The following is a 15,291-nucleotide window of genomic DNA, read 5'->3' on the forward strand; positions in this document are numbered from 1 at the left end:
TGTTTAGCTCTGTTTAGGGCTCTACTGCATCTCTGGGACAGAATCCAGCTGCTCTTTAAGGGCTGATAACCTTGCTGGAGGCCTTTCTTTTATTTCTTTAGGAAGGAGGTATTAAGAATGTGGTTGTAATTTTTGTGTGTGTGTGTGTGTGTGTGCGCTAAAGGTAAGCATGTAGGTATGTAGGGGGTGTATTTGCTGAAACTGAGGCAGGACTTACCAATGTGATGGGTTTTTTTTTCCTACTTCCTTGGAAAAAATATTGTCCAATTTTTAATGTGTAGTGGAGATGGAAGAGCAATGTGTCTGACTTGCAGATGCTATACAGCTAGTGGCTATAAATACCCCTCATTTGGGTGATAATTGGAATCTGTGGTTCGGGAGGAGGTGACTCTGACTTCTTTTCCCATGTTATTGTAAAACATTATAGTCAGATTCCTCTTCTGAGTTCTGAAGGCATTAGTCGTTGCTTTGGTGGTGGTGTTATTCAGCTGCATTCACAACCACAGCATGGACTTCTATATGCAAGGCACCTCTGAACATATCCTAAATTACACCAAAACGCACCAAAATGTTTAAAACCAAAAGCATGAGAGACCCCGTCGGTTTCAATTCAGAATCCTTTCTAGACTTACGTGAGCCCAGAAAGCTAAATCCGTGACACTGGAAGAGGTGTCTGTCTCAGTGTTGATGCCAACAGGTGCTTTTTCTCTGACAGGCTGGGCTACACCTTGAATTGCCAAAGCAGAGAACCAACATACAAGAATCCTACCCTGCTCCTGCTGGTAATCGTGCGGGAGGAGGGAGTTGGGCTTTCCAGAGCCGGCTCCTTCTGCAAAGCACTGTAGTGGTTTTGGTTTTTTTCCCCTTCACATTCTGTTAATTCACTGCTATCCCTGTAAATGGGAATTTCAAACTGCTGCTTACATCCTGAGGGCTCTTTTGTGAAGATAATGTGATCTGTCTCCAGCGTCCCAGGGGAATCCGTGGGAAGACTTCTTGCGCAGAGGACTTCTCGCGCTCTGGCTCCCGCTTATTCTGTTGCCTGATTTACATTGAAAGAGAGAAGGACAGGCAACAGAAAGAGCATACTGTGGCAGTTTTCATACTGGAAAGTGAAAAGCAACACAGGCAAAGGAGGATTAAAGGAGAATATCGTTCTTTTAGTTACTGGCTGTTGTTTTGAGGACAAATTTGATGGTCTCAGCTGTTCGGAGATCACAAGTTCACTGGAACATGTTTTGCTTTTGTGTGTGATCCTGGGACTTGTCTCTTTCAATTTCAGAGGGTTATCTTGCCTGCATTGCCTGAAACCACCCACAGATCATTTTTATGTCTCTAGAGATTAAAAAAAAAAAAAAAAAAGTCCTTTGCTGCTGCTTAAGTTGGCATCACTTTACTCTTGTAAAAGTGTTGCTCTGATTTCCAGCGGGCAGGATTTGCCCTGTGTTTGTTGTTAGTACCTCTGTTGTTTTCTTCTTGTGTCTTAGGATGTGCTATTCCTTAACTGCTAGTATCTAGAAATATGTTTTCTTCAGCTACGCTCACCAGGTAGGGCAAAAGCATGTAGATTGGTATTTAAGGTGTATGTGATCCTTTTTTTGCTAATCGTTCTGTTACTGTGGGTGAACTTGGATTCGCGCTTTATCTTCCAGGTGATGCTTCTTAGCTTAAATTAACTAAATGTGTTGAAGTGGATTATTTCAGCTATGTTAAATTCCTGGATGGAGACTCTTTTTCAGAATAAAATGGTCTTTAATTTGATTTTTCTGATTTATTTGCAAAGTGAATTGAACCAAACTCTTAAAAGTTGATTTGGAATCTTCTTCCTGAGTGTTCCCATGTAGAGAAACACTTAATCTCTCTCTGCCTCTGGTTCCTCATCAGTAAAACAAAGATGACATTACTTGCCTTGTTTCACAGTGGTGCTGCTTGCAGAATCTGTTAACACCTGTGGAATGTAAATTCCTCACCTGGGAGCTTTGTAATAATGCTATATGCTTCTCACAACTGGAGGTGCCACTCTTGGGTATTGGCAACTGCACTTAGACCTCCAGGGTAAATGAGGATGGTGATGTTGTGTAGTGTGATCCCACACATGCATGCATAGGTTTTTGAGGGTGTATTTGTGTGAAGTGATTTTGGTGGGACCAGGGCTATGTAGTGACTGTTTTTGAGAATTACTGTACCTTGATCTAGGAAAATACTTGTACTGGAATGCAGTTAATTTTCTTCATAGCAGCTTGCATCGTGCTGTGCTTTGAATTTTTGGCTAAACCAGTGTCCTTAACACACCAATGTTTTAGGTATAGCTGAACGGTATTTGCACAGTATCAAGGTTTTCTCTGTTTCTCACTCTTCCCACCCTAGGAGTAGGCTAGGGGCAGTCAAGAGCTTGGGAGGGGGCACAGCTAGAACAGCTGACCCAAAGTGGCCAAAGAGGTATTCCGTCCCATATAATATCATCCTTAGCAATAATAACAATAGTAGTCTTTCCAAAGTAGCCATCTTTCAGTGACTTCCTTTTCATCGCTTGTTTAGTGGTTTTTTTTTTTTTTTTTTTTTTTTCCCCTCTTCCTTTCACTTATTAAACTGTCTTTGTCTGGAATTACAAGTTTTTCTCACTTTTGCTCTTCTGGTTCTCTCCCCCACCCCCCTGGGGTGGGGGGAGAGTGAGTGTCTGGGTGGGTGCTTAGTTGCTGGCTGGGGTCAACCCACCACACACTTAAGCCCAAATGTACGTTGAGGATGTAAATGATCCTCTTCCTATCTTCTGAGCATTTATGTGGGAAAAATTAGGCTGATATTGGTGGCTTTTGCCTGAGTTAGCTCTGAATGCAAAGATTGTATGAAAGACCACCTTAGCAAATTTGTCACCCTGAATAACTTCATGTGTTTGTCGATCAGTTAATCTTTAATTATTAATTTTGTGCCTTAAAAAATCCACCACCAACAACAAAAAACCCCAAAACAAAACAAAAAGAAAGCAACAGCTAGGGACCTCCATAGAGCTGTGCTGCTGGCTTTTTAGGTCCCAGAGCATTTTAAGTCAATTTGCCTTCAGCTGTGAACAATTTACTGACTGGTTCCCAGTAGCCTGTGGTTGTTCACACTTTAAATTTACTTGTTGGGTGCTGTTGCTCTCATATGAATTGGGGAAAGGCAGATGAAAATTGCAGACAAGCTTCCTGTGGCTGATGTGGGGGGGGAGAAAAGGTTGCAAACATGATGGAAATAGGTCTGTAGGCAGGAAGTGGAGACCCCAGAGCTCTCATTTTTCACACGTAAATTTGTTCACAATCTCTTTGTTGTGCTGTGCGCTGCCCAGTGCTCATCCCTTTGCTCTTTATTAATTACACTCTGTAAATATGTGGACAGGGCTACTGATGAGCTGTGTTAATCTCTGTGCTGATATAGCAGGATCACTTAGAGAGGAGATGAATCTCATGAAGTGGATCAGTGCTAGCCTTTCAGATGTCTGCCTGAAATGATCACCTATCGTCTCTGGTTGCTGTGCTCTTCTCTCTCCTGTCTCTAATATGAGCATCGCCTGACACAGGAACATGACTGCCTTTGATGTGGCACTTTTTGGTTGTCCTGAAGTTCATTGTCAACCTGCTGAAGGAACAGCAATGCCTTTACACTCTAATTTGTGGGAAAGCGAGTTATATATTCCACTGTGGGGTATATGGAAAGCACTTTGCCAGTTTAGAGTTGGCAAGATCTGGAGGATGGTTTAATGAACGAAAGTAATTTTCCTTCATAGTAAAATTTTATGGGCATGAAAATTGTTATGCTACCAAATACTCTGAAGAGCTTCTGAGCACTTTTGTGATTTATGGGCTCAGAGATTCCTAATAGTTGTCTGAACAATAGGGATCCTTTCAGGGATGTGTTTTCAACATGGAATGAAACCTGGGCTACCGTTTCTTGTTGTATATTTTCTGCTTTCAAAGCCAGCCAAGTTGTGTCAAGACTCAAGGCTGCTGGATTGGACAGTCTTGGAGACCTGCTGGCTTTATTTTAGAGAAGCAGTCCATCATATTAAATCTGGATTTAGTGGTTCAGTATATTAGATAGTGAGATGGTGGGATTTCTTAGGGCCAGAAGCTCTTAATCTGTATTGTAGTATAAGCCCTTGAAGATAAATAATTGACAGGAGTTGGCATTTTTGTCATGCAAGCCTTATAGCAGGGTATTCAGCAGACTGTGTAGTTTCTGCAAACAAAAACATACAGACTGTGGAGAGGCATGGGTATAAAGTGAGGTGCGTAAGGAAATTCTTGCAGCACTGGCACATCACTTGGTTCCAAAGAAAAAATTTTTCTGATTATCCTTTCTCCATCCCCATTCTGTCTAGAAAACCAAAACAGTTTATTGAATTTTTCAGGTCATTTAGTTTTGTGTAAGCTCAGCTTGAAATTGCATTTTCCAGAGGGTTTGTATTGCCTTAAGGGAGTTGTAATTCAGCCTGGCCTATTTCCCCACTCTGTTCTGCAGGCTGGTTCTCCCTTTTTTCATTCTCGACCAGCTGAGCTGCTTGGTGCCCTGAGGGACGCCTGCCCCTGGGGTGTCCTGGGAAGAGCACTGTGGCTGTGTGGAGCCTGGCCCATAGCAGGCAGGGAAATTTCACATCTGCGCTGTATTCCTTGGAGTGAGCAGTATGACCCCAGGGAAAAATGCAGTTCAGCATTGAGCTGACTTGAAATTAATTTTGGGGCAATTCGTTTGATGAACAGAAACAGTTTAATTTGGCACTATAAGGGTGTTTATTTTAATTAAAGAATGCTAAAGTGTAAGTTTTTGCTGTTTCTGAATCAATATCACTTGGAACTTTTTTCATTTTTATTTCTTTTCCCCAGAGCAAAATGTTTCATCTTAATGTAGGTTGAAGAGTGGGCATTTTCCATGGGATGGCAATTCTAGATTTCCCTCAGTTCAGGGGGAGAACATGTTTATTTTTGTTTTGAAACAGTACATTAAATGTGAAATCTCAAATATTCAATTGATTTCAGCTTTTAGAATGAAAACCGTCAAGGTTTTCATGCAAAATTACTCTGGCACAGAAAAGCCACGGTTATTTGTTAGCATTGACAAAAACAAGCTAAACTTCTTCAACTACAAAGTAGAAATTGGAATCAAATGTCTCAGTTTGAATCAATGAGGTTTTTTTCTTTTTCATTGTTTCTCCTGTCAGAATTCAGTTTTGGAAAATATGTCTAATTTTGTGTATGTTTTGTTCCATTCTTTTTCAACTAAAGCATTCAAATAACAGAATGTCTTAGGAAATCTGGTACTTGCCCACATCTACCCCTGATATCCCTGCTTCTAGTTGCTTCTTAGCACGGTTGGGGCAACATGAAGTCGAGGCCTTAGAATAGCCTCTTGAGACTCTTTGAAGTTCCCTCTGCAATGCTGTGTCAAAAGCACCCCATGAAAACAACTCGGGAACTAGCTGTGCCTTTCAGGCTTTGATTTGTGTCTTAACTGCATGTGACACTTCCTTAGCAGTTACAATTTCTCCGTGGTCTCACGAGGCAGCACTGTGTGGGAATGTGCTTTCGCAGTTTTTCTTGGGAAGGTTGTGTGTTCAGCCTCTGCAGTCCTCTCTGGTTTTCAAACTCCCAGACCATTGCAAGAGTTTCCTTTATTGAATCTGAAGTGTCTTGTCCCAAAAGCAAGCAGGGACAGGGTGGAGGCCACCTGGGGTTGTAGTGCAAGAGCATTGCCTGGCCTGGGCATACATGGTGAGTGATTTTTATGGACAGCTTGCTGTAGGTGACTGTACTGTGTATTACCACTGCCTCAGGCAACTCCTGCTATTTCCTGGGACCCTTTGTGAGATTTAACTGCAAAGGGATGCTCATGCTTTTGCTTTCCATGCATTAACAACAGGCAGAGCTGGATTTTTGTTAGTTGTCCTGGGCAAAAATCCAGAAAAGCCATACTAAACAACGTGCTTTTACTTTGGATTTATACTCAGAAGCTGAGTAGGATTCAACCCACTCCTGTATAGGTGGTGTTATCCTGCAGTCTGCAGGATTTATAATAGATAAGGGACATCTTCAAATATGTAGGGCACAGGAGATCTGGGGAGAGGCACACAAAGAGCTGAGAGAGTATGGATGCTGCCTTCAGTTGTAATTGCAACTTAAGGTAGAATCATTCTGTTGAAATTTGACCAGGACACGGAGATTTTATTTAATATGTTTAGGGCTGGATCCAGGATCCACTGAATTCAGCAGAAGTTCATCCTGCTGTCTTCAAAGTGATTAGGCTCTGAAACTGGAAACTAACTTTGTGAAACCTCACCATAGTTGTGAGCAATAAGGGTGTCACTTCTGGCAGAGCTGGGCTTGTGCTGTGGTGCATGGCTTCCTAGAGACTCTTGAGAGGGGTCCTGTCTAAGCCCCTGTGGGAATATAGGGAACATCCTAAAAATGTCACTCTCATCAGGTTTTAGCTGGGAGCAGGCTGCACTACTTCCCTCGGTGTAAGGGGAGGAGGTATACAAACCTTGATTGCTGCAACTTGCAGCTGGCTTATCCCCCTTTGTATGGGAAGGTGTGTGCAAGGTTTAAGTTGTGATAAAAAGGATATTGTCCTTATTTCCCCGCTGCACAGCATAGGTTTAGGCTGACATTGGCTCGCATATGCTGACTCAAATCTGCCTGGCAGGTTTTTTTTCACACCCGGCTGGAAGCAGCTCGGCTTTTATCTTCCTCCTAAAGGTCTCTGCATGGGGAAATAAAGGGACAAAATGCAATTGGGGATGGGGAAAGTGAATCCAGTAGAGAGAGGGATGCTCAGAGCATCTATTCTAAAGCCATTAAGTTGGGCACTGACTGCATAGTCACGTACCAAGGTACCTTACAATTTGAACAGGTCTCTTCCCAGTATTATGCTGACAGTAACTGGCTGCTGCAGCCATTGTGATATGGATTAATCCTTTGGCATTTTTCTGTAAAGCTTTAAACTCCTCACCCAGCAGCCTTTCAGCTGGGAAACCCAAATGAAAGGTGTGGCGGGTCCCACAGGTGTGTGAGGAGGAAGAGGGAGGGAGATGTGGCTTTTGTAGTAGAAAAAATCCTTGTTGCATAGGAAAAAATTAATGAACCCAACACTTTGGGTCACAGCTCTCATTTGGGCCTATCTTTTAGCCAAACTGTGAAGTACCTATTAACAAAACCCCCCAAATATTTACTAAAAATTTCCCTAGATGCTTTCACAGCCCAAGCAGGTACAAGGGAAGCTAGCCTGTTCTTGAATCCTGCAAGGAGGAAACAATGCTGAAATGTTAAAATGAAGGAAAACCAAAATGAAGAGATGTCCCAGAACTCTTCCTGAGCCTGGACCTGTAGAATCTGAGGGAGTGAACTGTGTGACACTAGTTATGCTAAAAAAGCAAGGAGCAGCTGCTCAAATGCTCTTAACTTCCACTGAGGAACCTCTGTTCTTTCTGCAGAAGTTCCCAACCGTCTGAGCCTGGGAGCTTGCAGAGAGGCTCACAGGTTTTTGGAGTGCATAGTTGCCTTTCTGGGAAAGAAGGGCATTGGGCAATATAGCTGGTAACTAGGAGGACTACCTTTACCTGTGAAATCTGAGGTCAGAGCATCAAGGATATTGGAGGGAAGTTATATTCCCTTGTGGTCCCCCATGTGCTGCTTAACTCCCCTCTCCTCCTACGTCAGTTTTGCGAGGGCGTGACTCGGGAACGTTCATGGCTCACCACAAAGTTAGTCAGGGGGTTCTGAAGGCTCTGACCCTCCTTGAGCACTAAAGATACAGCTGAAGTTTTGTCTTGCTCAGTGTCTAAGCTGAATGGCATGCTTTGTGTCCCTCTATTTCACCACTGCAGAAAGGTGGTAGCATGGGGAAATTCCCATGTTCCTGCAGTCAGTGACAGCAGATAGAGAACAACAAAGCTCATTCTGGGCAAAATGGACTGTTTTGCTGGATGGGGATCTTCATGAACAAACTTGCCAATTCTTTCCACAGAGACTCACCAATTTGTGGTAGCACCTCGAGAAACAGGAAAAGTCGACTGTAATTTCTGATTGGGCTGTTGAGTTAACAAGGACGCAGCTGATCCCATCCCTGACCTTGAATAACCATAGTTGTAGAGAGGGCAGCTCACAATGTTATATTAATTCCTGTTGGCATGTTTTATTTCAAATGCAAAACATTTTGAGATTAAAATAAATGTTACTGGTTACGTGATGCATTAAGCTAATGATTTTCTTTTTTTTAACTTACTTGATCCTATAATACCGCAACTTTAATGGATAAATGCTAAGCTCTCCTTTGGGTGATTTCAGATGCCTTGTGTATTGTTACACAGTCTAAAGGAAAACTCTTTTTTTTTTCTCTTTCTTTTCCCTTTCTCTTCCTCCCTCCCTTTCCCTTCCTTAGGTGATTCTCATTCTGACAAAGCTCTATGACTTCAACTTGGGGAGTGTTACGGAGAGCTCACTGTGGAGGTAAGTGGATTATAGAAATCACAGCAACTGGCATGGAGGGGTTGCACTGTGTCTCTTGTAAAACTGGAGGCTGAGCAAGGGGAGGAGACAGGAGGGAATCTGAGATATCTGGAGTTGCCTTTTGGACAAGGGACACATAATTAAGAACACATTGCTTTAATGAATTGAGGACTGCAGACAAGAGGGTTTCTTGATGTATGGGCATTTCCCTGGCACACAGAGGAGCTTGGTTTCATTCTCGCCTTTGAGTGTCCTTAGAGAAGTCTCTTCATTCCTCAGAGCCTCTGCTGTGAGGCTGGCAATGAGAGCAGTCTCTATAGATGGTACACGCTTGCTGGAACAGTGTCCAAGATAGTGTACAACGCAGTGCGTGATATGATCTTAGCTGATCTTAGCCACGTTCCTCAGCCCTGTGAGCTGAGATGGTCATCTTGGTAGTGAATCTGTGTTGCCTTAGGCTGTAAGGACAGTAGGCACTAAAGGACTAGAGATATCACAGTGAGGTGCTGGTGTCTTCTCCACTATGGATAGACTCAGATCTGTCACGTACCTCCCATGCTCCTAGTCTGGCATGGGAGATGAAGTGTCCTGGCCTGGGGAAGCACACTGCTGGACAGAGTGTATGTGTGTGAGTATGTGTGTGAGTTTTAAAAAAAAAAAAAAAAAATCCCCCCCCCCCCCCCCCCAAACCAAACCCCCAAACCCACCCCTGTAAGCAGGCCAGTTCCTTGATGTCTGAAATCACTAATAGTTTCTACGTGCTGGGGATTGCTCTTCCTCCTAACATCCTGCTTGTTGTGCGGAAAGGGTATGCCTTTAACAGAATTGTTATTAGGTGTTTTTTAGCCGAAGGACAAAAGAAAAAGGCAGCCAGGGGTTGGGGGAGACCAAGTGCCTTGTGTCAGATTTACCTGGCGTATTTCAGCTATTGCGCAACCTGCTGAAAGTGTAGTTGGTGGAACGGTCAATGCATTGTAGCTGTTGCTCTGGGTGTGAGCAGCTTCTTGGCAGATGGTCTCCCACACTTCTTTCTTCCTGGCTAATTTAAAAGCCCCTGTTTGGAGCAGATTTTGGGCATGTGCTGCAGGTTTATTCCTGTTAATATATTTAAGGGTTAATTGTTCAGTAGAGCTCTTGAAACTTCTCAATTTGCACAGTACTTCCAAAGCCTAATTGCACTGTACCACGGTAATCTGCAAAAGTATAAATAACCATGCAGTTAATAAGAGAGAACACAGTAATTTCCACTTACTCTGGTACTTTTCAAGGTATTAAAGCCTTAAAAAACTTTTGCTTCTTTACCTAACAAGTACAAATGGCACTGTGATTGTACTTTAAACGTAATTGCCAAGCAATCTACTCTGCATAAATAATGTAACAAGCAGGCAAATACTGTCCTAATACTGAACTCACAGCATCACCTGAGCTCTGCAGAAAGGTAATAGCAGCATCCCCTTTGGAGTTTTCCCAGAGTGACAGAAATGTAGTACATCATCAGTACAACTGAATGCATCCAGTACTCGGTCAGCTGGGGAAACACTGATTTGTGAGTGTGTTTCAGTGTGTTCTGGGACACGTCTGCATCTTTTCTGCAGTGAAATATGGGCCAGTGTGGGGCCTAGAGACTCAGAGAGGTTGAGAAGTCAGAACCTCCTGAGTTCTCTTCCAAGGTCTGGAAGGAAAGCTCAGGGTAAGAGCTAGTAGGTAGAGCTGCTGGGCTCTAAACCTTAGTTTCCCACCCAGAAAATTCAGGATTAAGCCATGTTGTACTTCAGAGGGGAGTGTGGAGTCTTAGAAGAACAGCTATGAGTTTCTTTGGAAAGGACATTGTAGAAATGCAAATAGATACTAAGTGGAAGCAATAAGCCAAGAGAAAGACTCCTTTTCTCAGGATTTTCTGTTCTGTTTGCACATTAAGGCCTCTGAATCTTTGCATTATTTAAATCGTTACTTTTCAATATTTTCTTTTAATTTTTGAGACCCTGAAAACTTCAAAAGGAGGATCTGTCTTTGCAGAGTGAATTTAAGCCTTATGGTAATAGGTTTGCTTTCCTTAGTTACTTTTTGGAGACTCCTTCGAAGCCATCTTTGGGCACCCAGAACTGGTGAGTCACAAACTGAATGCAACTATCAATTAATTATCAGGAGGAGATCCAGACATTTCCAGTGGTTTTTTGTTTGTTTGTGGGGTTTTTTTGTTTGTTTTTTGTTTGTTTGGGTTTTTGGGTGGGTTTTTTTGTGTTTTTTTTTGTTTGGTTGGGGTTTTTTTCCTGTTTTCTGGGAATATGATACATCCTTTCTGCTAATCAGGAGTCCTGCCCATCTGAGCAGTGGTGCTGCGTGGTATCTATTCTGAACGCTTGGCAAACGCAGTTGCTTCCACAAGAGAGGAGTGGCTTTTGTGGCAGAGAGCAATGAATCACACAGCAGTGCTTCAAAGGATGCTAAGATAGAGCAGAGTGCAATGCAATCTCGAAATATCATCTTGCCTCTGCCTGCTTCATGCATCAAAAGCTTCTTCTCAGTTCCCCCTCAGTTATAGCATGAGAGGCTTCTTTTAATGGAAAACTGAATTGCCATACAAGAGAAATTTCTAATCCCTGCATCTGAATACAAAGACAAGTAAATCAATAAGAAAACATCCTGAATGTAGTTAAAAAAGGGAGTGAGAGCAAGAGAGGGAGAGAGGAGAATTGAAAGTTATGTTGGAAGCCACTCCTATATTATGCTGATACAAGTTTAGACAGAGGAAATGCTAGTCAGCATGTGAATGCAGGAACACCGGCATTGCTCTAATAACCAAATCCATGCTTCTGGGCCCTAAAAAATCACAGAAAAGGCCTCCATTGCTACTGAAGCAGCCAGCCTTGAAGCAGCCAGCTTCAAGGAAAAGACACAGACACAGACTCATGCGCAGTCACACCCCTCCCTCTTGTGAATGCCACATCTCTTCTTGGCCACAAGAGAAACCTGTCAGTTGTGGTTTGGATTTTTGTTTTTCCCACCAAGTTGAGCGGAGGTGATCATTTTCCTCCTATGAAAGGAAGCTACTTTATTGTGGTTGTACTTGTGATGGTGTGAGACATCAGAATTTGTGTGCCTTTTCATAGGTCAGCAGGTATAACTGTAAAAATTATTTAAGCTTTTTGGGCATGCAAACCCTTCATCAGTTCTCATGGCCTAGCAAAATATCTAACTGGGTAATTGAGAATCCAGCTACATCCTGCCTGCTTTAATTAAAATTGGATTAAGGGTTGGACATATGCTTTCTGTAGAATTCCCCTGCCCCCCAACACTTCTCCATCAACAAGGAAAACAGTGCTCCCTCTTAATCTGTAAACTTACAGGGGTTTGATCTGAAGTACTGTTGAAGCACCTCTAATTCCCAAATCCTCTGTAGGCCAGGGTCCCTGCATCAAACTTCATTGCCCATGATGAACTGTAAGCACACAGGAGTGATCTATCATGAAATATGTACTCTCTCTGTAAAGAGTAGGGGCCAGGCTCCTTCACAGGAATTGTAGTCCAAGAAGGCATCTGTTGAACAGAGGAGAATGAGAGGGTTAGGTATGCCAAATACAGTGTCTAAAAGGCACCATCCACAACCAAGAGTGGAAGGGTTGGGGTTTTTTTGGGCCTATTTTTCTGTTGAAAATCTCAGGCAAATTTTATTAAGAGGAGGAGAGAAGGGGAAGTCTATTCAATGGCTTGTTTCTTCAAATGTGTGTGTTCGTAACACTTCCAGATCTGACCATAGAAATCGTGATTCTAATAAATGAGTTTTGGTTTCAGGTGCATGTTGTGTTCAGGTATATTATATGGGGAGTTCTCTAGGTTGTATGGTAAGCAGCAAGTCCCTTCATTAGTTAATTTTGTTGCTCTCCAATTGTTTCCTTCTTGTGTTGTGAGTGTGAATAAACAGAAGGAGTCTATTGAGCTCCTTTTCTTATTCTGTGGGCCTTTTAGATTTCACAGGTTTTACAAGCAAAGGAAGAGCCTTGTGAACATTTCCTCACTTGTTGCTAATCCTGTCTCCTGTTTAAGCTGTACAGTTTTGAGACAGGGTTATGTGAACGTGACATTCTGGGTAAGCGTTTAAAGTTGCTATTGTAATATTTAAAATTTTTCAACTGTTTCAGCCAGTGTGGGTTGAACAGTTATTTCTGCTAAGATAACTGGAATAAAAGTTTTTCCACTGTTGCCTTTTTTAGTATCCAGGAACAGTCATATTTATTTGGATTGCAGTAGCTAAAAAGACAGCCTCCATCCCAAGGGAGCTTTCAATCTCAGATGAAGACAAAGAGACAACAGGGCGATACAGCAGACAGGAGAAGCGCAAATTAGCAGGGCGGTATTTATGATCAATTCGATAGCCATGACTGCAACACATCAGCTAATTAGGCAGTGGGGAGTAGTTCAGATTTTCTTCCAAAGTGCAAGCACTTGCATGTGTCAGCTCTGAGTCCCTACTACCATTTTACCCACCTTTGATGGGTCCCCTGGAGTTCCCCTCCTCTGGCTGTGGTCCCAGCTAAATTATCTGATGGTACATAATGCCGGCCCATGCATTAACCTATACTCAAAACCATGACTGTATCTTTCTGCTTAAGAGGCTAAAATGCTGATGAAGGAATTTTTAGATATATTCCTTCTTGTTTTCTTGTTTATTAACCAAGAAATTATGTTTCCATGGCAGCAGTCAAAAATCCCCAAGCATTTTTTTTACTCTTGTGGCTGGTGTGCCTGAAGAGGTTGGTCTGTTGTCTTAGCCTCTGTGCTGAGTTAAAAAAAAAACCTTTTGTTTTTTTAACAGAGGCAGCTGCAAAACACAGCAGCTGCAACTCCTAGCTTGGAGCTAGAGGAGTAAAACCTCTCAGCTTGGTTGCAAGCTGCCTTATGTCTTGCATTGCTCTTTCATTCAGTTCTGTTTGAATTACCAAAGGGCTTTACGCTGTTTCCTCCTATGTCCCTGCCTCTTAAGCCTCCCACAGTCTCCAGAGACCATCAGCATGTTTCAGCGTACCTCTAGCATTTGTTTCCTTTGCAAAGTTTCACAGCTCAGGCTGATTCCTGTACCCTAGGTTCGTGTGTTGCAAATGGAGCTGGCTTCAGGTAGGGCTGCTCTGTAGGTGTGAAATGGTGAATGTGGTGTGAAATGCCATGTCTCCCCTTTAGGAACCAGGGCTTAGTCTCCTTGCTTCAAATATAGCTGCCTCTAAGATAGGTGAGTAAGAAGGCATGGATCAGGAGATTCAGTAAGCCTGACTCAAATTTCCATATCATCTTCTGTGAAACAAGCTAAACCTGAAATAGGTCATGGCCCAGCCAGAGCTTCCTTAAAAGAGAGTTTCTATCCCAGTGGCAATGCATTATTTAGGCTGTGGTGCTGAGAATGGCAGCTTCTGGTTTGTGCCACAACCTCTTGCTCAGTACTGGTCAGGCTCCACACGTTTTGCAATGGGGTATTGTAGTTGTTCTGGAATTTGCTGTGTTGAAATGCAGTCTCCAGACAGCCACCATGACCAGCTGACATCTCCCTGCAGTATTGTCAAATTTGATTATATTTATTGTTTTTCACTTTTATGCTGACAACATGCATCTTAGATACATGCTATTTTCTGGAAGACTGTATTGAGGCATAAAATTAATGGAGCTGGTTTTCAAAGTAGTAATGCTTCCCATTATTGCATCTTATTTGGCATTTTTTAACAACACTGCAAAGTGCAGAAATCCTGTGCTGATAAGGTGAAGGGTTTCTCACATCTGCAATCAGCCATCAGGGCATGGAGGGAAGGAGCCAGCTGGGTGTGCAGGCACATCTGTGACCTCTCTTGGATTTGAAAACCAGGGTGCCCAAAAGTTTGGCAACTCCACTGTTGTTGTTTGTTAGAGTGTGTAGATAGCCTAGCTCAGTGATGGCTAGCTTTTTCAGGCTATGGGAGCCACCTGTCAAAATCTGTTGTGGTTGAGAGCTGCTAGGTGCAGACTATGTCTGCTGACGAACTAAGGGAATGGGGAACTGCAGCAGATGACTGCAGTGTGAGATGAGAGTTGTTCCTCAGGGCTCCCAGCACCCTGAGTTGTGATTAGTGTGGGCCTTCAGCAACATCCCAGAATAATGCAGTTCTTAACCTCTAATATTCTTGCTGATTTGTCTTTTCCCCACAGTGGGTGATCCAGTTTACCTTGGCTCAGTGCAGCATGGCTGTCAGTCATAGATGCCATCTCGGCATGGGAGCCACACTTGAACTATCTGGGAGATGCACCATAGCTGCATGTTGGCCCATTCCTGAGTTACCTGTTGCCAAATGAAGATCGTGGCCATTTAATAAAGAGAAGTTCCTTGGCCCAAAGAGCTAGGTAGTCACTAGCTGTGAAGAACAGAAAACACAGCATTCTTGAGCCAAGTGAAAATTTCTTCTTTGCTCTCATGGCTAAATTCCTGCGTATTTTGGAGAAACAGGTCTTGTTCTCTTGCTCAGGCTGACATACCAGATTTGGCAGAGGCTCCTGACATCTGTATTTGTCCAGCTGCGCAGGTGTTGCAGCAGGCATCAGAAAGTGGGTCCTAGTTAATAAATAGGAGCAAGAGAGAAAGCTTTGCAGGTGAAAAGAGTTGTTGATTATCAGCCAGGAGAGAAATTAATGGGTAAAGGGCGTTGCCTCAAGTTACACTGTAGGGTTGCTAAATGTTCACAAAAGGCTATACATACAATGGCTTTTCTTGCTCTTTTCATAACTGTTAAGAGCAATAAGTGGGTGGCTTAGCTTCCTTGTGTTTGCTGGTTTAGGGGGGTATCTGTGGTAAGAATGT

The 15,291-nt window shown here is 42.9% G+C and overlaps 1 protein-coding gene across 1 annotated transcript in view; it reads left to right on the plus strand.

The window, feature by feature from the left end:
* The window catches only part of SORCS3 (sortilin related VPS10 domain containing receptor 3), a 320,923-nt gene that overhangs the window by 93,321 nt on the left and 212,311 nt on the right, over window positions 1-15,291 (plus strand). The window contains exon 2 of the mRNA XM_072869960.1: window positions 8,410-8,477. Coding sequence (XP_072726061.1) covers window positions 8,410-8,477 — 68 coding nt within the window. The remainder of the gene's footprint in view (window positions 1-8,409; window positions 8,478-15,291) is intronic.

This window comes from Ciconia boyciana, chromosome 8 (assembly GCF_034638445.1).
Source record: "Ciconia boyciana chromosome 8, ASM3463844v1, whole genome shotgun sequence".
NCBI lineage: Eukaryota > Metazoa > Chordata > Aves > Ciconiiformes > Ciconiidae > Ciconia > Ciconia boyciana.